Genomic DNA, 22,835 nt, shown 5'->3' with positions numbered 1-22,835 from the left:
CCATTATTTGTGCCACCATTACCACAATATTGTTGTTGTCCAACCAATCACCTTCAAACTCCCTTCCATAGGGCTTGCAACTCTTTGACTGTATTCTTCTTAGTGTTGCTCGAGTGTGTGTGTGTGTGTGTGTGTGCGTGGGTTTGACACTTGGGGTTTGTCTTAACAATGTTGAATGCTATAGTTAGTATTTTCTCCTAATTTTGAAGTAGGATATAGATCAAAATGCTAAATATATATACGAATTTATAGAAATTGAATACCGAGTGACCCTTAGTTTTCGTAGAGATAAGATGCATATTCTTAGTATATAGTCTACTCCTTTTTACGACTATGTCAACCTTAGGTAATACCTTTCAGCACTGCCCCAAATCCCTAGTTGTCCTCTCTAAAACACAAGGTGCTATATGAATTCACTTGTAAGCTGTATATTATACCTTTTATTCTCTAACACCACGTCAACAAAATTTGTACTACAAAGTTCTGCTCCTTTGCATTTAAAAATTCACACTGATGCTTAACCTTCAGAAGCACATTTTTAATTCCTTCATTTTGATCTGATCTTTTTGCATATTAGTCTAGATTTACCTCACACTCCACTCTTGCCATGATCTCTTAAGGGCTGCAAAGATCATCTATGAATTTTACTTCGTTGAATCCCTATGAAACATTTAGGTCTGAAATATAGATACTAGGGATCCAGATGGTGAGCATTTAAACCTTTAATCATTGTATTTTTGATGATGGATTTTTTTTCCAGTAAGTACTAGATACATGTTTGCCTGGATATTACATTGCATTTCATTTTAAATAAAATTATTACCATGAAAATATCTGTATATCAGTGATCATTCCCATGGTTAAAGTATTGTAAAATATTTGTATGCATTTTGAAACTCAAATCTAGATTAAATGAAGTAGAAACTTATCAGGAACAGAAAAAAAGAAGCATAATAACTCCTAATTAAACAAAAAAAAAAAACAGCCCCACTGGATCCCAGAATGACATCCCACTTTAAATGATCCAAACAAACTCGGTCTCTAACGCGCCTGACACCGTTGCAGATGAAACAGGATTCGAGTTCGCCACTAAGGGCTCCGATGCGATGACAGAGGAAGAGAAGATCGCCCTGCTTGGTAAGCCCAAGCTGGGCAATGCTACCCGTGCCCAGATCAGGATCAAGGAGAACAAGGAATACAAGGTCAGTACCTTTCTCTTTCCCTTTCTGTCTTTCAGTAAAAAAGTAGAACAACTTATGTTAAGTAAAGACACTATAGTGGTAAGACTACTAAACGCAGCAGGTGCCATGGACTAGCCATGAGGGACACCAGGAACTATACCTGGTTCACTTAAGGTAGATTCTTGGATGAGCCCTATGCTGACGAGACGTTTGAATGGCGGCCGTTGATTGGCTGGTACCGGGAGTTAGGCAGCTCCAAGCCAATCAGCGGCCGCCAAACAAACGTCTCGCAGGCATATGGCGCACCCAAGAATCTACCTTAAGTGAACCAGCTATAGCAGCAGGTGCTAGGGACTAGCCTTGAGGGACACCAGGAACTATTCGGATTTCCCTCTGGCTCGGTCTCCCTGGTCATGGAGTTGTATGTCTGAAAATTTGTGCTTGCTTCCACCACTTTGGTAGCAATCTGTGGGTACGAGTACAGTTAACAGCTGTATTTGACTTTGTGTTCGCCTCTTCTGCCGTTGGGGAAATTCCCCACTCCTTGAAAATACAGAAACCTCAGCCGATATTATGGTCTTTCGTTAAACGTAACAGAAAGTAGACTGAGATGGTATGGACATATAAAGAGACGAGAGGAAGACCACCCGATAAGGAAGATGATGGAGATGGGACTACCAGGTGGCAGAAGGTTAGGTAGACCAAAACTGCGATGGATTGACTGAGAGATATGAGGGAGTTGGGATTGAGCGAGGAGGATGCACTGGACCGAAGGAGATGGAAGAATGCGTTGAAGAACCATTACAGCGACCCTAAATAGGGACAAGCTTGTAGAGAAAAAGAAGAAGTTAAACGTAATAGTATATTACAGGAACAGTAACTCAGTATACAAACTACTGTACATTTTACGAAAAGGTTATTTTTCTTCAAACGCAACAATGGGACAATTTCAAATGTAGCATGTTCATTCTAAACCGTTGTCCATATTGGCATGGTGGGACATTTGAATACTGACATAAAACTTAGTAGAAACTTTAATGCTTTCATTAATAAATAAATCGTTAACTTCCCACAAAAATAGTTAGGCAGCCATGATGTATAAATCGTCAAAATTACCAAAAATGCATAAATATAACCAAATCATTATATATATATACATATATATAAATATATAACCACAGAATAAGCTTCAGCTTTCGCTCGGATTTGAACTCACATCCAAGATGTTTCGAGTTACAAGCTCACAGCATTAACGATAACACTACAGCTTTAAACCCCTTAGTATATCTCTCGCACGGAAGTCAGTGCAAGTGTACTGCACATTGTTGGCCTTAAGAAAGTCTTAAAAGAAGGCCCTCTTACACACCTGCACAACTTTGAAATGTTTCGAGGGAGGAGAAGAGACGAGGAAGACCTAGAAAGTGTTGGATGAATGGTGTGTATGGCCCCGTCCACACGGTCGAGCTTTGCTCGACGAACTGTTCGATGTGAGTCAGAAGCGGGGAAAGTCAAAACTTCCCGCTGTGGGCGGGGCTTAGGAGCCAATGAAAGGGACCTTGATATCCAAGACGTGCAAAAGTGCTTGAATGGCTCAAGTTGCATTTAGTAGTAAAAGTTGTACTTTTTTTTCCCCTAGAACTGTCCCCACTATGGGCAACGTCAAGTGTTGAATATAAACATATATACAGACACATAAATAGAGGAATCGGAGCACCATTAATTATCAAGAACGTAATTGCATTTTTATATAGCGTTTCTGACCATTTTCTGTACTTTCAACATTTGTAGCACGGATTTTGTCTTAATCATGTGTAGTTTATCTTTTAGGCAAAGTACTATAAAAAAAATTAACAACAGTAAAATGGAAAATTATCGATCAGTACAATTACTATTATCCTTAACTTTTTAAGAACTTCAAATGTGATGTAAATCTTAAGTACGCTCAATTATAAATATACATTCTTGTCCAGAATCCGGTAGGCCGAGGTTCGATTCCCGGCTCGACCAACGTGGAATCAGAGGAATTTATTTCTGGTAACAGAAATTCATTTCTTGATATAATGTGGTTCAGATCCCACAATAAGCTGTAGGTTCCGTTACTAGCTGACCAATTGGTTCCTAGCCACGTAAAAATATGTAATCCTTCAGGCCAGCCTTAGGAGAGCTGCTGTTAATCAGCTAAATGGTCTGGTAAAACTAGGATATACTTAACGTAACAGACATACACGCACCCACACATTAACATCTACTGTATGCCTACACATTACATTTTTTTTAAATCAAGAAAAGCAATGAGCTTATGAAGATTAAACTTTTCGTAAAAAAAACATTAAATACACCTTGTGCAGTTTACCATCACAAGCAAAGATGGTTAGCCTTTCCCACATTTAATTTACCTACTGGTAATATATTGAATCATAAGTTCATTATGCAGATATTAAAAGTAAATTCCCTACAGTATTCAAAACAGAACGAAAAATTAAGAATACAAGTCTGATGACAGAGTAATCACGCCCTCTGCCCCTTCAGCTTAAAATCTCAACGAGACTTGCTTCGGTAATTAACTTTACTTTTCAAAACTAGTTTGATTTCGATGCAAGTAGTCTAGACTGATGAGACAGCGTTTGCACAACACTTTCTCAGAGCATATGTGATATTTGAACAATATTATCCTTGTAAACTGGCAAAAAATCCGAAGCCTTTCATGAATATTTTTCCACACTTCTATTTTTTTTTTTTTTAACCTTTGCCTCTGTCTTACAGACTGCTGTGGATAACTTGGTCTCCCAATTCTTTTGTCATGCAAAGCTACCGGTAACGTGATTATTACAACTGACTGTTATTTTTAGATGCTGAAAATGGGATTGAGATCATGAGTCGGCTTCCTGGGACCCAAGCGTTTCAATTTATGCGAAAACTCCCAACATGATTATATTCAATATTCCAGCAACCAATTCACACAGATTAAGATCCAGTCAAATTCATACTTAACAACAAAAGTAATACTCTCCACTTTGCCTAAAAAATGAGTAAGCATTAAAATAAATTACCTACATTTTCTTACTGCTCCAGATTCTAAGATCCAAGCACTAACAGCTTACTAAACTTCAAAAAATATTAAGATTATCATAACTTGCTTTTCAGTTCAGTCAAGAATCTAAGTACGACTCTTTTAGTTAGTGTTCCTCAGCTATCAGTTGTACATCAGTTCATCAGTAAATGGCTGAATACAAGAAAATCCAGCCACCTTTCCCCTAGTATTACAAAATGTTAATTATTTCTACCAACATGACAGAGGAGTCAATTAACCAAGTTTGAAATGGAGCAAGGCTAAAATACGATCAATCCAATTCGTACCCAAATTAGCGCTGTAAAACAAAACTAATGTTCCCTCAAAACATTTTTCACTAATATTTTTTAAAACTAATTTTCCTCTATTTCTCAAGACTTCAGAATCCCAGGAAGCTGTCTTTTAATACCTCTTACATCTTTTTCCAGTTCGCTGCCTATTCTGCTTGACCGAGAGCTCATTTGGAATTACTCAATTCATACGTTATCTACTGCAGTGTTCCCATTAAACATCTGATTGAGAGTATAATCCTAACTGTTAAAAAAAAAGACACAATTATAACAACACAACTAAACGATTTCCAAGTACGCATCGGAACTGCAATGACCCCTAAGACTGAACTTACACCAACATCAATGAAGTTTTTTTCTTTTTCTTTTTTAATACAAGGCATCGTGTGATTTCTATGAAGTTAAACCAAAATCTGTGATCACGAAACTTTACTTCTGTACCATACATAATGTTTTAGTCGAATCCCAAAGGGTTGTCAAAATTTATTAGGCTGGCGCACTACAGCACAGCAGGACTAAAGGCTTCCGTCTGAAAAAATATTGGCTCTAGTTTAATATTTGCAATTATGCAATAAACATCTTGCTGTTATTAAATCTGAGATGTTCTAACAATATGTCTAAAATAATACTTACAAAAGGAGAAGTAAATATATATAATCGTTTCAAGTTGGTTTGAAAATGTCAAAGTTCTGGCCAGTGACCCTCACCTTGATAATTATATACAGTGTCTATCATTTTTCATCTTCGTGTTTCCCTATCCAATTCATTTCTATCCTGTTGAGATACATCAATGATCTTACAGTTTCCAAACCATGACTTTCACTTCAAAATTAATAGCTAATGACGACCAAATGAGCTCTCTTTCTCTCTCTTCCCTGATCATGCTTCCATAGCGCTTTGTCGCAATCATCTTCTTTGTCCGAGACTGTAGAGTAATGATTAGAATTGATTACGCAGACCACAAGTCCATTTCTTCAAGATCACTATGACAAGAAATGACTTTTGGCTTCATTAAATGTTTTGGCAGGCCAGTTGTAAGATTTGGCAGGCAAGATGTAGAACACTAGTAGATGCTGGGTCAATAAAGTAAAAGTGATGGCAATCCTCTTACTTGGTGCACTTTTAAATGCTTTGGGATTCGATCTAAACATAAAAGCACTTTAAACAAATGTAGCAAAGTATTGAACGACAATATTACCCAGACAGTTTATTCTATTGTTACAGTCCTAGTGGTTGGTTCCTGGTTAGGGGAAAATCACAGTGACAAAAATGCAGTTATAATGTTAATGGATTAACTACAGATGTAGCCAGATAGGTAAACTTTTAACAGATAGCAAATAAGGTAAGACAATATATAGTGGTGTAAATTTCGTTGCTGTATCACAAGAATTCAAATTGCTAAAGTGAATAAACTAAATTTCCTACCAGTATATGTGACCAGTAAACACTTGGTGCAATTTAATTATAAGTATATTGCGTGCAATTTAATTATATTAAGTAATTCATAATCATCCACTGCAAACTAGCATTCAACATTTGTTTCCACGTAATATTAAACCAGCTCCACAACTGTTTACCTTAACAAGCAGGGTAAATGACAACTGCCTTCAAACTAGTTTTCATTCTACAGGAAAACTTCCAAAATGATCTACATGTTCCATTCATCTGTAATTACAAAAGCTACTCTTACATTTCTTGTAGACATGAGAACGCAGTACAGGGAAACCCATGAGACATTCTATCTCACAGGACTTCGCATAAAATCCCTAGGCTGACTGACCCCAACTTGGTTACTTTTGACAGAACATGGTTGACAAGCTGGTGAAGAAAGCTAACGCCTCTATGCTCGTCGGAACCTCTTCCTGGAAGGAACAGTTCACTGAGGCCATCACCGTGCAAGCTGGTAAGTAGAGCCTGCCTGCCCGAGGTCACTCCTCAATTCCAGCATTTGGAAATGACAACTCGTCCTCCTAAACTCAGACGTAACGACCATTCCATCCAATGTCCACTAACTTCTTTGAAAACGTTTACGAATCTATGTTTTAACTTATAACCAGTAAGATTTATCGATGAAGTATATTGCAATCTATAAACTAACTCTATTACTTTTACATATCAGTGTCTCTTTTGAGAATGTATGAAGCTGTCACCAAGTATATAAGAATTTAACCCTTCTTCCTCTCATAGGTTAGTCCACTTATCATAAAATCATTTAGAACTGGTAAAGATCCTTGCTTTGTCTTTCAAAAATACTCTTCTTTATACTAGTTCTTAACAAAAATAATAAAATTGGCCAATTAAAGATTGAAACTACATAAATCTGCCATGGATAAATCAAGAGTACAATACTCCACTAACTAAGAAACCAGTATTCAGAAATCATCACTACTCCATTATAAGAAGAACATGATTTAATGACTTGCAAAAAGGATAAAATCTTAATTTCTTGCGTTACAAAACGGCAAACCTCTCAAATTGATTATTAAACAGTCTTGGAAAATTTAAAACATCCTAAAAAAAGTAGATCAAAATCTTAAATTCTGGTGATCAAGAATAAAACCAAAAACCTTCGATAAAACTGTTTCTTTTGTTTCAGTATCTTTAGTTGTCTAGTGCACTTTAATATTCTTGACATTCTTAGATCTAAATAGTTCTTTGTCCCACCATCTGCTAACCCAATGTGACTTTATAATTATGAAAAAAAATTATTTTTGATTTCCATACTACAAACATACATGTAAGCACTCCAAGTATTTATAGTGCATGTTGCAATGTACTATACCCAATTCTCTTTTTTCACTGTAGTAAGAGATAATAGTAGATAACCTTGCTCATTTACAACAATGCAAATGACGATAATTCCAATAAAATTCCTACGGCACAATTCTAATTCAATAATGACTCATAGAGAATGCACATACCTAGGATTCAGCATCAACTCCAAAGTGTCCAAAGATTAACACTATAAAAGAAATGCTGTTAATGAGAGAGGTTAAGGTATCAGATCAATATTAGAGCAGTTGTCAAAAAACAAAACCCTGTTTTCACTAGGAGTGTTAGTATGAGTCAATTCCCGCAAGGGAATTTTGATAAAGTTGTAGAGCAGCTCATGCTGAACAGGCTCAGATTTTTTAAAATTAAAATTCTACAGTAATCATGCAAAACTAACGAAGGGATTAGTCACCCCGTTGCTTTAAAGTGTACTACTTCTAAAAAGGCATGCTATAGTGGTTTTGAACCTCATACACCATACCCTGTTATTATCAAAGCTATAGTACATTCACATCAAGCGTACATCTGATTTCTAGGCCAGTCCCTTACGACGCTCCTGATTGGCTTTTAATAATACAATCACAGGGCTGGAGACTCTCAGTCTCTCTCGAGAGTTCACGTAGGCAGGATGCATGTCCCACCTCTCCTGAGGGATGTGAACTCTCGAGGAGAGAGACTGATAGTTTCCAGCCCTGTGACTGGCATATCAACAGCCAATCAGGAGATTCGTAAGGGACTGGCCGAGACATCAGATGCACGCTTGATGTGAATCTACTATAGTATAGTGGAGCGTACCTGTTTTGAAAACATAATAATAACAATGAAATAAAAGCACAAGAACAGAGATCTCCAGTGAGTGACCTGTACGTAAGTCCTTTCAGTGAATTCCAACTAATGCTCTAACAGTGCCATTCCTTCCCTTGCTTGCATCACCATACGGTGTCTGCGCTCAATGGTAGGTGAAATACAATCGTTAGTGATGTTCCAGCTACTGTCTATAGTGATCGAATTATCATTTATTTCACTGTCAATGTCGCATTTATATTTTTTTTTATTCCATCGCCATAGGGGTTTTCATGTGGCTCGTCAATAGGATGCTTACTTACTAACACCCCACATCAACACTCGCACATGAAATTCACCTGCTTTCGCTTAGAAAGTGAATTTAAACGGATTCACAGGCGGGAGGAGGATCAGCTTTTATCATCACCATCCTAAGCTTCCATCGCATACTGACATAATCCATCTCAATTTTCAGATCATCATATAACTACTGTTTTCAAATCGTGTCGTGTGTACAGCAGCTTTTCATTCAGTTTCTCATTAACCTGTTATCTTTTAATTTTCGTTATCGTGATAAAGATGATGCAGCCACTTAGTAGCACCTCACAAGCTGACAGTGGTTGCTGAAAGGTAGATGTCTGCATGGTAGTCAACCAAGCTTACATGATTTTATTTTTTTCTTTCCCCCCGCCCACGCAAACCACACTTTCACTGAACGATGGTAGGTATACGGTACACAGTGACTTTTTAAGGCCTATCAAGTAGGACTTGCACCCTACGCCTTCGAATTCTACCACGAAAATATTTTACCCTTTTTGAATTCTTCTAGTTACTATTATTCAGCTAATTGCAGTACTTTTGTGGATCCTTCAAAATGACCGAAGAGTCTTCTACTTTGGGCAATCCACTGCTCCTGATTCACAAAACGCTAAGTTACATGAAAAGGCTTTGGAATCTCTTACAAAAAAAACTGATTAACCCAACTTCTGAATGAGATACTCTTACAATGAAATCACTACAATGAAGTCATCTATTCACTTACAACCAGAAAAAGAAACAACACCCGAGTCTAACCATCACTTAACAAGCCTGGTCAGACACATACACTGTAAATATAGTCCATTAAACTCCGGAAAGAATTTTGGAATATTACATAACTCAACATTTTGTGAATCTACGAAACTCATTGTATACTGCCATATGTAACTGGTCTATCTGGTAGTTATCATTCTTTCTAAACCAGTAGCTACTAGTAACAATAAAGGTTGATCTTCAGATAAGTAGTAATTTGCAATCAGCGTCCAATTCTCTAAGTACTTGCTAGTAGTTACAGCGGTAAGAAATAATGTAAACACAACACTAAAATATTTCATCAAATGTTTTATCTCTGGCATGACAGCAGACATGATGCCATATGCCTATGTAAAGTAATTTTGGGAATTTCTCACTATCATCTGCATACTCTGCATGTAAGTGTTTCTTCAGTGAGCACTGTAGCACATTTGGCAATGCTTGAGTAGGATGATGTTATTTCACTGTTTTTGTTTTCAATATGAAAACAACTTCTATATTATCTTTTGAAATGAATCTAATTAAATACGGAAATGTTCAGTGTATTCTCAAAGCAATCTTCTTTCTGAATGGATACCATTTTATTTGTTGCAAGTTAAAATACTTATTCAACTTCTGTATTTGCAAAACTGTAGAAATATTCATTTGTGTCTAGTTTTACTCTTGAGTAACAGATCCAAAGTAACCCTTCAATGTTCTAAGAGCTGGCAATTTGAGAACTACTGCTTATGACCTGTACCACTATTGTATTATTACTTGCTTTTGTTTCCAAACCTGCGTAGCATCCAATCTATATCCCTGAATGCCAATTTACTGTGTATATTATCTTAATGCCCCTTATCAGACTGTTATTTCATTCTATGACCAACGAATGCCACTATTCTGATGCACATAAAACGTGTCTCTAAATGATCTCAACTGCAACAATGTTAAATCCGAAGGTCACGTGTGTCCACTTCTCAATTCTTTGATTGAAACGGTCGCGTTTAATGTACAAATTCCCCCTTTTTGCAGTTCTGAGAAAAGTCGGGTCTCACTTTGAGAGAGCCCCTTCAGAAAAGCCACCTCCAGATGGTTCTCTTAGCATCTAACGAATTTCCTCCCTCGGCAGGCGATGAAGGAGAAGAGGGCGAGGAAGGCGAGGAAGCTGAGGAGAAGCTGCCATCCTGCATGGACTATGTCATGCACTTCGTCACTGTCATATGGAAGGTTCTGTTTGCCTTCATTCCTCCAACAGGTGAGCTTACAAAGAAAAAGGGTCTCTTTCTCTCCATTTCTAAAATACTGATTTATTTCTGTCTCTTCAATGAGAGATTGGTTTTTGATTATGTATTTCTGTTCTCTTCAACTTGAGAGTGCTTTCTTATGATGTAAAATGACCAAACTTTCACATGGAACGAGCCTAAACGGCCATAAACTTGCAAATCAAGCTTCCACAGAATGGAATGTCATTCGTAAAAGTATAGGAAGCGGCGACAAAAAATCAAATAAATAATGGTACACGACTCAACAAAAGAATCCCTAAACACCAACGCAAGTCTAAAGAAAATAGAGGCTACGTTGCATGGCACTTCACAGCACCACAAGCTTAAAAGGAGGACAGGATTGGCGCCAAGTATGAATCACATCTTCAGAAAAATAGTACTTTAGTTTTGTTATGAAACTTGGCATTGTACAAAGACAGGTTTTGTCATGAAACTTGGCACTGTACAAAGACAGGTTTTGTTATGAAACTTGGCACTGTGCAGACAGGTTTTGTGATGAAACTTGGCACTGTTCAAAGACAGGTTTTGTTATGAAACTTGGCACTGTGCAGACAGGTTTTGTGATGAAACTTGGCACTCTTCATAGACAGGTTTTGTTATGAAACTTGGCACTGTACAAAGATAGGTTTTGTTACAAAACTTGGCGCTGTGCAGTCAGGTTTTGTGATGAAACTTGGCACTGTTCAAAGACAAGTTTTGTGATGAAACTTGCACGGTCAGAAACAGGTTTTGTTATAAAAACTGACACTGTTCAGACAGGTTTTGTTATGAAACTTGAAATTGACTTGACAATGTTCAAAGACAGGTTTTGTTATGAAACTTGACACTGTTCAAAGACAGGTTTTGTTATGAAACTTGACACTGTTCAAAGACAGGTTTTGTTATGAAACTTGACACTGTTCAAAGCAGGTTTTTGTTATGAAACGTTGACACGGGTTCAAAGACGGTTTTGTTATGAAACTTGACACTGTTCAAAGACAGGTTTTGTTATGAAACTTGACACTGTTCAAAGACAGGTTTTGTTATGAAACTTGACACTGTTCAAAGACAGGTTTTGTTATGAAACTTGACACTGTTCAAAGACAGGTTTTTTGTTTATGAAAAACTTGACACTGTTCAAAGACAGGTTTTGTTATGAAACTTGACACTGTTCAAAGACAGGTTTTGTTATGAAACTTGACACTGTTCAAAGACAGGTTTTGTTATGAAACTTGACACTGTTCAAAGACAGGTTTTGTTATGAAACTTGACACTGTTCATAGACAAGTTTTGTTATGGAACTTGACACTGTTCAAAGACAGGTTTTTTGTTTATGAACTTGACACTGTTCAAAGACAGGTTTTGTTATGAAACTTGACACTGTTCAAAGACAGGTTTTGTTATGAAACTTGACACTGTTCATAGACAAGTTTTGTTATGGAACTTGGCACTGTACAAAGGCAGGTTTTGTTATGAAACTTGGCACTGTACAAAGACAGAAGTCTTTTCTGAAACGTGACACAACGTCTGCCTTCTTACTTGAAATGTAGAACATTACTGGAGCATCAAGACAAGAATGATCTTGATGATTCATATCTTGATTAAATCTGCATACTTTGAGAGATGTCTCCATTTCCGAAGCAGTTCAGTAATATACATCTTCACACGTTAATTCGGTCACCTTCTTTTTTGACTGACAGTAATCGTTTTTTCTTGTCATTTTTATAAGATACAGAACAGATAAGAATCTCTATGTTGCCTAGTAGTATTGTCCAAAATCGATTGTGCAGTGGCACATTTTATGAAAAGATCCCCTTACCTGAAGTATCTATCTAACATACGCATCTACATTTTGTTCAATCTGACTAAATATATTTCTAAGATAGGCATCTACATTTTCCCTAAGTATCAAGGGACACATGGGCCTTTGTAATAATAAGGTCGCCTACATAATAATTAATCAAAATATCAGAGAGCAATGTTGACATTCCAATAAATTAAAATGTTGAAAAATTATTTGCTTTTGAGAAAAACAGCAAGAAGTTCTCACGCCAGTGGATACACCAATAATAAAATTAAACTCTACCAATCCATGAAAGGATAATCTGTTGGGTTAGGATATTTACGAAGGTCCTTGCATTATGTGTCATTTCAGGTTAAGGCAAAGATGTTTTATCTGATTAATCATTTTCTTGCTTTTCAACTCGGTATTAGGCACAGAAGATCTCCAGTTTTCTTCGATAACAAGAAATGTTTATTGTATAATGTTTAAGATGTTTATTTAATGTGAATCTTTAAGTGGAATATAAAATTATTACCAGTTTTTTGCACACATTGTTGATGCTTTCATATATATATATATATATATATATATATATATATATATATATATATATATATATATATATATTTCACAGAGTGGTAAACCTCAATTAAATTGATACAATTATTCAGACATGTAATAATATTTCAAATGCGAAAATTTACCATTACTTCATTAATGATTTTCTATTTTTAGCCTCATATACGCCTTATTATAAGGATTGTATAAGTGTCCTCTTATGTGCATGAATAATCACTATTATTGTCTCTATATTCTATTCAGCTACTACTGCAAAATCTACAAGCAACTACATCTGATATAAATGTTATTTACAAAATTATCTTTTTATATTGTACGCATGTGTATGTGTATATATAAGTATATATATATGCATCTTCCTGTATAAGCATAAATCATAAAATATACTCATAGCTGATGGCAATGAACCCCTCATCAAGATAATTGCAAAGAAAACAAAGTTATTTACCGACTATGTGTAAAAGTGTAAACACGTATGAAAATATATAATATATATTTAATATATATATAATACATATACAACTGGATGCATATATATATATATATATATATATATATATATATATATACACACACACACGCGCACACACATACCCAGAAGCAAATAAAATCAATCTACAAAAGCAACAAAGCGAGAAGAGACATACAGTAATTGTAAAAGGACAGATTTGACGAAGAGTAGCCTTCCCAAAAAGTAAAAATGCATGCTGCTGGCTGCTTTTACTACCTACTACATCTAAGAGGTTTTAAATCATGATGCACAAAACAATCTATAAATTGCAAAGGCTGAACTAACGTCTTCATAGCCGGCAAGCTTCAAGAACTGAAATGAAATGTATATATGTATGTATTAAGTATAAATAACATGCATATTGCATTTCACACAAATATATATATATATATATATATATATATATATCTATATATATATATATATATATATATATAATAATATTATGTATATATAATATATATATATTATGAGGATTAAATCCACAATGATGTCAAATCCTTCTGTAGTTTTAAATATATATTTCTTGTACAGGAACTTACCTATCGCTTTCGACCACAGCTGATGGTCGAAGGCTATAAATTCGTGCACAAGAAATATATATTTTAAACTACAGAAGGATTTTACATCATTGTGGATTGTATCCCCATTTACTTAGAGGTACGACATAGTACCTAGCTTCTGCATATATATATATATATATATATATATATATATATATATATATATATATATATATATATATATATATATATTATATATATTATAATTAAATCCACTATATTAAATATATATATATAATATTTTGCATGGGCTTGTCATAAATAAAATCGCGCACGTCGCAAAATCATATTCAATAAAATAATAAAAATATATGCATTAAGAGTCTGCTGCCATTCTTTGTCATCTCACATCATATCAGACATTCCATACTGCTCTAGCAATAATCATAAAATCGCGCTGTGTAAGACAGCATTTATTTAAGTATAATATATTATAAAATTAATCAAACCATTTTTTTTTCAAAGCAACTTCCTAGGTCCAGTAATTCCAACCGGATCAGATTGCCCTTGTCATACCATTCCGGTTCTCAAATCACTCCAGTTCTTACTATTGCATCTATTTCCTTTATTTCTCTTGTTTATCAAAGTGGGTTTCATGGCTCCTCAGCTCAAGAATCACTTCTCTGGCCTTTCCTCATGATTTTTTTTCTAGGTACCCTCCGTCACTGCACAGTGATTTTCCATAGCTGTGTCACTGTGATAATCGTAATTAATAACACTGATCTCAATGCACTCCTCATCATCTTTCCACCAGTGGTCGCCCGGAGGGAGAGGCGCCCTCTGGCCTAAATCTGTCTCTAATTCGAAATTTCTAGATGTTAAAATCCACCATAACCAAATGTTTATCCTAGCATTGCCGGAGAAATAATATCTTCCAGATTTCACTGATAAAAGATGAATAAAAAGCATAACTAGCAATTAGAAACTGGTCAAATTAATAATATTATGATTTCCAATTTGCCGGCGTAGACTAGAGCCTTAGTGTGTGTTTTTACCAACAGATTTCGCCAATGGTTGGCCCACATTTTTCACCTCCATAATTGGCATTGGTCTACTCACTGCCTTCATTGGTGATTTAGCTTCTCATTTTGGCTGTAGTATTGGCTTAAAGGATGCCATTACTGCTATCGCCTTTGTTGCCCTGGGCACAAGTGTACCAGGTAACACAGGGCACGAACAAATACACTTATATCAATACCATGAGCGTCAAGACGAATTGCTTTGATTCCTTCCTTGAATGGTTTTCTAGCTCGTTGCAAGTTGACTGTTGGGCACAGGTTCCACTTTGCCAGGAACAGTTTCATTTTTCAGTGATACAAACCTTAATCACAAACAATTTCTCTGTCAGTGATACAAGCCAAGTTCTGTTTTAGTGCTTCAGTTAATTACTCCTTTTAGTTTGTATTAAATTCCGTGACACAAGCACGGTGTACTCCTATTCAGTTTCATTCCAAACGAAATTGACTTCCAATCAGTTTCACTCAAAAAAAAAAAAAAAAAAAAAAAAACACTGGGCTTCCAATCAGTTTCATTCCAAACACTGGACTTCCAGCCAGTTTCATTCCAAAAACCACCAACCAGTCTCATCCAAAAACCACTGGAATTTCAGCCAGTTTCATTCCAAACAAACTGGACTTCCAGCCAGAGTTAAAACTTGAAGCGCTACAGGTTTCATTTTCAGTGGTGCAAGTCAAGTTGCAACGAACTGTTATCAAAGCAAAAATGGGCTTCATATGACAATGCCTATATTTCTTATAGATTTATTTTTTGGTTTTGGTTTTTGGTAGTGGTAGATAGAAGTAGATTATAGTCAATAATCTAGTGTCACTGTAATGTCACTGTTTGTCCTTGTTCTTCTGTCGAAGGAAGATTAAAAGTGAGTCTTTAAACTCTTGACGTAATACACGTATGAGACCTGTGTGTAACTTCAACTTATAAAAGATGTATCCATACTAAATGCTTATTGACTTATAAGTAAATATTTACTTATTTTCAGTAAACATGTATGAATACATTTATGTCAAGCTGCCTGTCCATGTTTGTATGTGTATTTATATACTTGAGTATGTGTGCACATACGTACATAGAATATACATGTATATGCATACGTAGCTGAGTACATACATACACGCAGAAGCATGTACACAGTCGTAAATATGTATATAAAAAAACCAGCTTACGGTACAAAACTGCATAAGAATCTCAATAAATTACAATCTTAATGCCCGTTCCAGTAGGTGCCCTTTTGCTGATGTCCTCGTCATTAACAGATCTTGCAGACAGGAATGATGGCATTAAATAAAGGCACCAATGACACGGTGTTGTAAAAAATGTATAAAGGTTTTTCAAATCAAATCTGTATTTGTTTTATCCAATAACAGAAGTTTCCCCCCACACACCCCCCCCCCAAAAAAAAAAAAAAAACCTAAACCATCCCATGCAATCAATGAATGATTATTAATGTATTTTTGCTTTCATTTCTTTTTTCTGTGTTTTTTTTACAACTACAGATATAATGAAAGGTTACCCATCGTTCATAATTTCTATAATTGGCATTGGTATTCTCACTGCCTTCATTGGTGATTTAGCATCTCATTTTGGCTGTAGCATTGGCCTTAAGGACACAGTAACGGCCATTGCCTTTGTGGCTCTGGGTACTAGTGTTCCAGGTACGTCGCTTCACCATTTGTCCCCAAATATATCTTTTGACCATCATGAACACATAACCCACTACCCCCAAAAAACGTAACAGAATTTTGAAATCCCTCATTCTCCCATGCCCAATGACTCCTCTTAAGTTTTAGGAATCTTGTTCAACTTTTGTGCCACTCCATATTTACGTGTATATCTAAATACTGAATTAACTCTAAAAATAATTTTGAGAAAGTGGTTGCCATTGTGTGTTGTTTTCCCAACAATTCCTATGATCATTACTATCACATCTGGTAGTGAATAACCTCTGACGACAAGATGACTCTGCTTGTTTACAAACAACTCCACACCTCTACAATAATTGTTCTCTTTCTGTGTCACAATGAGACCTGCCCCTTCTTGCACGTTGCAACAAAGAGTTCGTAACAGATGGTTAGCATTGATGTTCAGAGTGTGCTTGGTGTGCCAGTATGCTCATTGTGCTTTCGATGTTGAGTTGTTCTATCTGGGTCTTTCACTTGATGCATCAGGGACCATTTGGAAATGCCTGGGTCTGCAGATAATGTCCCTTCTAAACAAATGTTTGCTGTGGCCCATGCGTAAGTCTCACTTGCTTATGCAACTTAAAAACAAAACTAGTTTTTCTATATTTTTCCCAAGTTCCATATTACAGGTTATATAACGACAAATAAGACCTATTTGGCCATAATGTTGTGTTTTCCTTCTAACACATATTTTCCTTCATCTCAGCTACAGATCTGTCACAGAATACTAACATACCCGTCATTTTCCCCCCTACGCAATTAGGTTTTTCAGTGTTAAATCTGACACTGGAAAAGCAACCTGGTGTTTTCATTACTATTTATGAATGATAATGTCTGCTACAAGAGAGTAAGCTGTAACTGGCATTGTAGTAAATATTTGCTGTCGATGTATTATTGTATGTGCAGTAACTGAACAGAACAGTAAACACTAACTCCAATGAATTAAGAATAAAACTAAGAACTGTTACCTGGAACAGACTTGTAATAGAAATGACAATGACATTTCATTTTGCAGACAGAAAAATGGAAGCTGGAGGCAATTCTTCTGATTCTTTTCTGTAAATTATTTCTGAATGCCATATCAGGTCAATCTTATACCAAAGGGTAATACGAGATGGTAGGAAGAGAGCGCGAAATATCGAATGCTGTCTTTGAAATGCATTTGACAAAATCCTCTCGAGCCACACAAAGTCTAACCTGCTACGTGGTAACTGTAAGGAAAATGCGAAACGTGGCTGAAACTTACGAATGATCTTCATTAGTGTTAACTTTCTTGGATCTCTTGATGCAGATTTGTTGCTGGGCTACCCTACTTTCATTTCAAGTATTCTTGGCATTGGTTTAGTAACGGCACTCATAGGTGATATGGCGTCACATGTGGGTTGCACTATAGGCTTGAAGGACACTATAACAGCAATTGGTTTTGTGGCTTTGGGGACCAGTGTTCCAGGTAAATAACTCATGATCCAGGTCAGTTTTTGGACCTTAACGACAATATGTCCAAAAGTCTGTACCGATGATGCATAAAAGGACATAGGTAGTTTTAACATTCATTCTCATAGTGATAACAAGGAAAGTTTTCATCTAATGTCCTATAGACAATTTACTGAGTGATGGTGAAGGTAACAGAGGAAGGCATATGCTATAGTAACATCAGTATGACTCTAGCATTAAGACTGCATAGAAATTAGAGCTTGCTACATATGGCTGATAACAATCACTGGATATTATCAATTAACATGGAAAAAATCTCTTGTAACTGATGAGATAATAAATGCTTAAATAATATTAGAATATCTACTACTTCAATATGACCTAACTAAATGCAACTGACAGAACAGCATCCAGTCTCCTCTTATGAATTTCCTGTCCTTCCAACAATACATATCTTTTCTTACTTTGATTCTTCTTCTTGTTCTACTTCTTCAAATGTATACTGACTTACTGCAATGCATCATGATAACCCATCCTATGGTTTTGATTTTTAACACAGGATACCTCTGCATGATTAATATTATTAGCACCTTTTTCAGGTTTATAAGTGTACTAATAAAGAGTGAATTGCTTATAGCTCAGTGTATTGGCACTCATGTAAGTGATTCATTCTGACAATAATTACACTGCATGTGACAACAGTGTTTTTTTTGTTTTTATTTGTTTTCAGCATATGCATGACTGACATTTATTATCAAATTACCAGACACAATGATGTGCAGCTTTCCCCTGGCTCATCTTTAATGTATACAATTCCTAGGATATGTTTTATACCATCTCTCCTCCTACCACCTATCCTTCCAAATCCATTATAACCCATGGACTATCCTAACTTTACAGCCATGCTTGGTGGATATGTGTGCTTCATTGTCTCAATTATATGGGTAGGAATCCTAACTGCCGTGTTAGGAGACGTAGCCAGTCATTTGGGATGCACCATTAACCTTAAAGATTCTGTCACAGCCACAACTCTTGTTGCTCTTGGAACTTCAATGCCAGGTAAACTACCAAAGAAAAAAAAAATTCATTTTAGTAAGAGCGGCAAGTATCAAAGACAACACCATAGCTTTACATAGAAATCGAGACATTATTCCTTTAGCTTATGATCCAAGGGTAATTTACAAGGCCTTTCTCTTAATGATCCCTCTATAGGATAAACTGACAACCTTGATAAATGGAATATTTCTTTACAGAATACTCATTGTAAGAGTAACACAACCTTTCAGTAGCAAAGTATACTATAATCTATTTTTACTGTACATAGTATGTAATGCCCACATTCTACACCGTTCAACCTGTACCTTCACCACCAAATTACAGAGTATTTAGGAATCTGATGACTACTTCAGCTGCAAATGTACAAAGTAGTCCAAAATGCAGAAGACCACATAGAACATGGAAGTCGACCAAAAAAATGTTGTTTATACCTAATAACTATTCCTCACTCTAATTTCGTAATACTCTACCTGTAATTTAGCGTATTCTTCTAACTTGATAGCCTACCTTGTCTTTCCCCTCTAACTACCTACTGACCCAAGTAGACGTACACAGGTGGTGCTTGCTGTCCAGACGCTGAAGCTAATTATCAGTTTTGCTCACCCAAATATTCATGGGGTAAACATGACTGAATAATGTACAGAGCCTGGTTGTAGCAGAACTGACCAGGGCTGATGCTTTACTTAGTGGGGTCACTACACTGGACAAGATGTTGTAACTAAAAAACAAGAAACGCCCCCCAAAAAAGTCATGTGTACCCTCCTGATTGCTTTCCTATTCAATGCCAAGTTGAAGAAGGCCAATAACTTTGCAGGCTACAGCTAACCTTGAACTAATATCGTCACCCCCAACCCCAATACAGACCGGCAAGGTGGATGGTCGTGTTTTGTAATCTCAATAGCATCGATTGGGTTTTTGACGGCATTAATCGGTGATGTGGCCAGTCATTTTGGCTGCACCATTAGCCTTAAGGACTCCGTGACAGCGATATCAATTGTGGCGCTAGGAACCAGTGTGCCAGGTAATAATCAAGGCAGAAACCATCTTTTATATCTATTAACTCCAGCTATTATCATAATCTGCATATCTATCAAAGCTACAACCACTGGTTTAAAAAAGGAAAGAAGAATCACCTTCTAGAAACAGTTACGCTAACACTGGATGATGCTTATTTAAGATAAAAAAAATTCCATATTCATTGCTATCAAAACTCAGCCCAAGTCTCCAAAAAAGGCTCTGTTACTTTTAAGCTTTTAATTATTGTTACTCTCTATTTATGCATTACTTGAAAAATAAAAAAAAGCCTTCTACCTTTGCTGTTCTGGTCAAGCTGTTACCATAAAAACATTGCTTGCTCTCAGGCTAATAGCATGGCACTGTTGTCCAGCAGATTTCATGAGCTTTAACTGCTTTCATTATCATAAAAGCTTTCGAGACTCATATTGAAAACTGGTTCTTCTAGTCAAAGTGAGTAATTTTGTAGTTTCCAATAGTATTTTGTTCTTGTACGACTTAAGTATCTATAAAAATAGTCACAGAAATCTTAACTCCAGCTCCTAAACTCTATATTAGTGACAAATCAGTTTAATAATTTTTTCAAAATATATACATTTATTCAAACATTGCTCTAAAAATTCAAGTACTTTGTAATTGCACAGTACGTAAAAAAATTTGGCAAATGGAAAATCTTCATTGAAGCAAGTCCTTGCACTCTCATAACCCTCCTTACAATCTCCTACCAGATACATTTGCCTCCAAGGTAGCTGCTCAGCAAGATCCCTATGCTGATGCCTCTGTTGGTAATGTTACTGGATCCAATGCTGTCAACGTCTTCCTGGGTATTGGTATTGCGTGGACCATGGCTGCAGTTTATCATAATGTACAGGGCAATGACTTCATTGTATTGCCTGGCAAGTAAGTGTCTTCTTTATAAATTTCCGTTTCTAATTACTTGAACCCAAAAAAAATCTGACCTACAAATCCACCAGTTTAAAAAAAAATATATGTTTAGCTTTTAATATAACTGATAATTCTTGTGAACTATATACAAAAACTTTTTCTTCCACAGCTTGGCCTTCTCTGTCACATTATTCTGTGTTGAAGCCCTTGTAGCTATCGTACTGATGATGGCTAGGCGGCATCCCAGCATTGGAGGTGAACTGGGTGGTCCTCATATTCCAAAAATGCTCACTACTTTCTTTTTGATATTCCTGTGGGTCTTCTATGTGCTGATGTCAACTCTTGAAGCCTACAAGCTTATCCCATCCCTTGCGTAGTTAAATCAGTAGAGGCTTGGATACATGCCCTACTATAACAATACGGTTGTGGTCATGGCGATGAACATGGAGACTAAATGAGTCCATGGTAAGCAGGTGCCTTTTAATGCACAGCTTAAGCTTGGGTTCATTTTACTTAAAACCTACTGATCTCCTGGGAAGAGATAATTCAGCAAAAACGTTCTTCAGAAAAGGTCTGGGCATGCCAACAATACATTGTTTTGACTGACATTCTTAAATGTCATCCACAACCACCAATTGTTACCACCACATCCACCACCAAAATCACTTCCAGTCCTGTATAGAGATCTCCATTAATACCACCAAGGATTTGTAATATGGCAGTCACGTCCACGGGACAGGGAGTTTCTTTTCTGCAAAAATGAAGTTTCATAAAATGCCCACATCCTCAGCAAAACGAAGGATGTCTAGAACCATGTGGGCGTGACACACGAGCATTCCTACCACTAACAGTGCCATTACCTCTAGTTCTCATCTTTGCACAAACATTTATTTTGGCACAGCAGTGAATGGCAGTGCTCGTGGCCGAAAATGTGTTGACCATACTTCTTGTCACTGCCTTCTATGGCTATGACAGAGGCCATGAACCAAAATGGAATCCTCTGTGGTCAGGGCTGCATTTGCTTTATGTAGCAAATGTGAAAGTAAAAAATGATTCCTGTAACTGTGGCCTCGAATGGTGATGGCTCTGCATATTATTGCTGAGGTAAGGGCCTCGTCTGTGGCAAATGTAGTTCAGATAGAAGTAGAGAGCACTTGAATGAAAGGCCATTTGGAAAACAGAAGAGCGAGAGAGGAACATGTGATCTGGTTTTCTCCCCACAGACTTGACCAACGCCAGACATTTCCTTCAAATGAAAACCTATTCTTACATATGAAAGTTACTAAGAAAAAAAAGGTTTACCCTCATTCCTTGTATGTGTATCTTAAGTTTACTTTGTTTTTCCTTTACACATCGGTTTTATTTTCATTTCTGTGACTGTGTTCTGTGCCATCACCAATATCCCCCTTAAATGTGGTCACATCGATTGGCCATCTAGACTTTACCCCCTGCCACTATGGTTTCTTAGGTCAGTTTCTAGTGAAGAATATATGAAGTGAGTACAATGAGGCTAGTCAATGGTTTGCATAATTGATGTAGAATCAAAAGTTGGAATAGCTAAACCATTCAGATGAGTGCCTTCAATGTCGAAATATTTGTAAAGCTATGATTCTTGAGTATTAGTATGATTCAGTCCACCTAGGTTCAATTTTATTTATCAAATATGCAGTAGACTTCCATATGTCCTGACTAGATGCTCCATTTATTTTATTTATCTGTTGATTCACTTAATCACTTCTTTTGGTCTCGGATGAACTACTTAAGGAGAATGTTGTGTCTGCCACTCTCATCCATCATTACATTTGTTACTCATCATCCTCCATCATCACCCCGTGAGAGGCATGTTTTTTTCCTTCATCAGTCTGTCAACATTAAGAAAAAAAGATGAACTTGATGTTCGTTG

At 36.4% G+C, this 22,835-nt stretch overlaps 1 protein-coding gene across 11 annotated transcripts in view; it reads left to right on the top strand.

Moving 5' to 3' along the window:
- LOC135203101 (sodium/calcium exchanger 1-like) overlaps positions 1–22,427 on the top strand; it is a 406,978-nt gene extending 384,551 nt beyond the window's left edge. For 2 of the 11 annotated variants that reach the window (XM_064232724.1, XM_064232733.1), the window contains 6 exons: positions 1,066–1,202; positions 6,345–6,444; positions 10,279–10,404; positions 16,358–16,516; positions 20,776–20,947; positions 21,102–22,427. In XM_064232724.1, the coding sequence (XP_064088794.1) occupies positions 1,066–1,202; positions 6,345–6,444; positions 10,279–10,404; positions 16,358–16,516; positions 20,776–20,947; positions 21,102–21,309 (902 nt within the window). In that variant the 3' untranslated portion in view covers positions 21,310–22,427. Of the gene's footprint in view, positions 1–1,065; positions 1,203–6,344; positions 6,445–10,278; positions 10,405–14,848; positions 15,008–16,357; positions 16,517–17,834; positions 17,994–18,877; positions 19,037–19,895; positions 20,055–20,775; positions 20,948–21,101 lie in introns of all 11 variants that reach the window. The other 9 variants (XM_064232731.1, XM_064232732.1, XM_064232730.1 and 6 more) reach the window with 9 other exon arrangements.
- Positions 22,428–22,835: the final 408 nt, after the last annotated feature.

Source organism: Macrobrachium nipponense, chromosome 33 (genome assembly GCF_015104395.2).
Source record: "Macrobrachium nipponense isolate FS-2020 chromosome 33, ASM1510439v2, whole genome shotgun sequence".
NCBI lineage: Eukaryota > Metazoa > Arthropoda > Malacostraca > Decapoda > Palaemonidae > Macrobrachium > Macrobrachium nipponense.
This window is presented reverse-complemented; position numbering and strand designations above follow the sequence as displayed.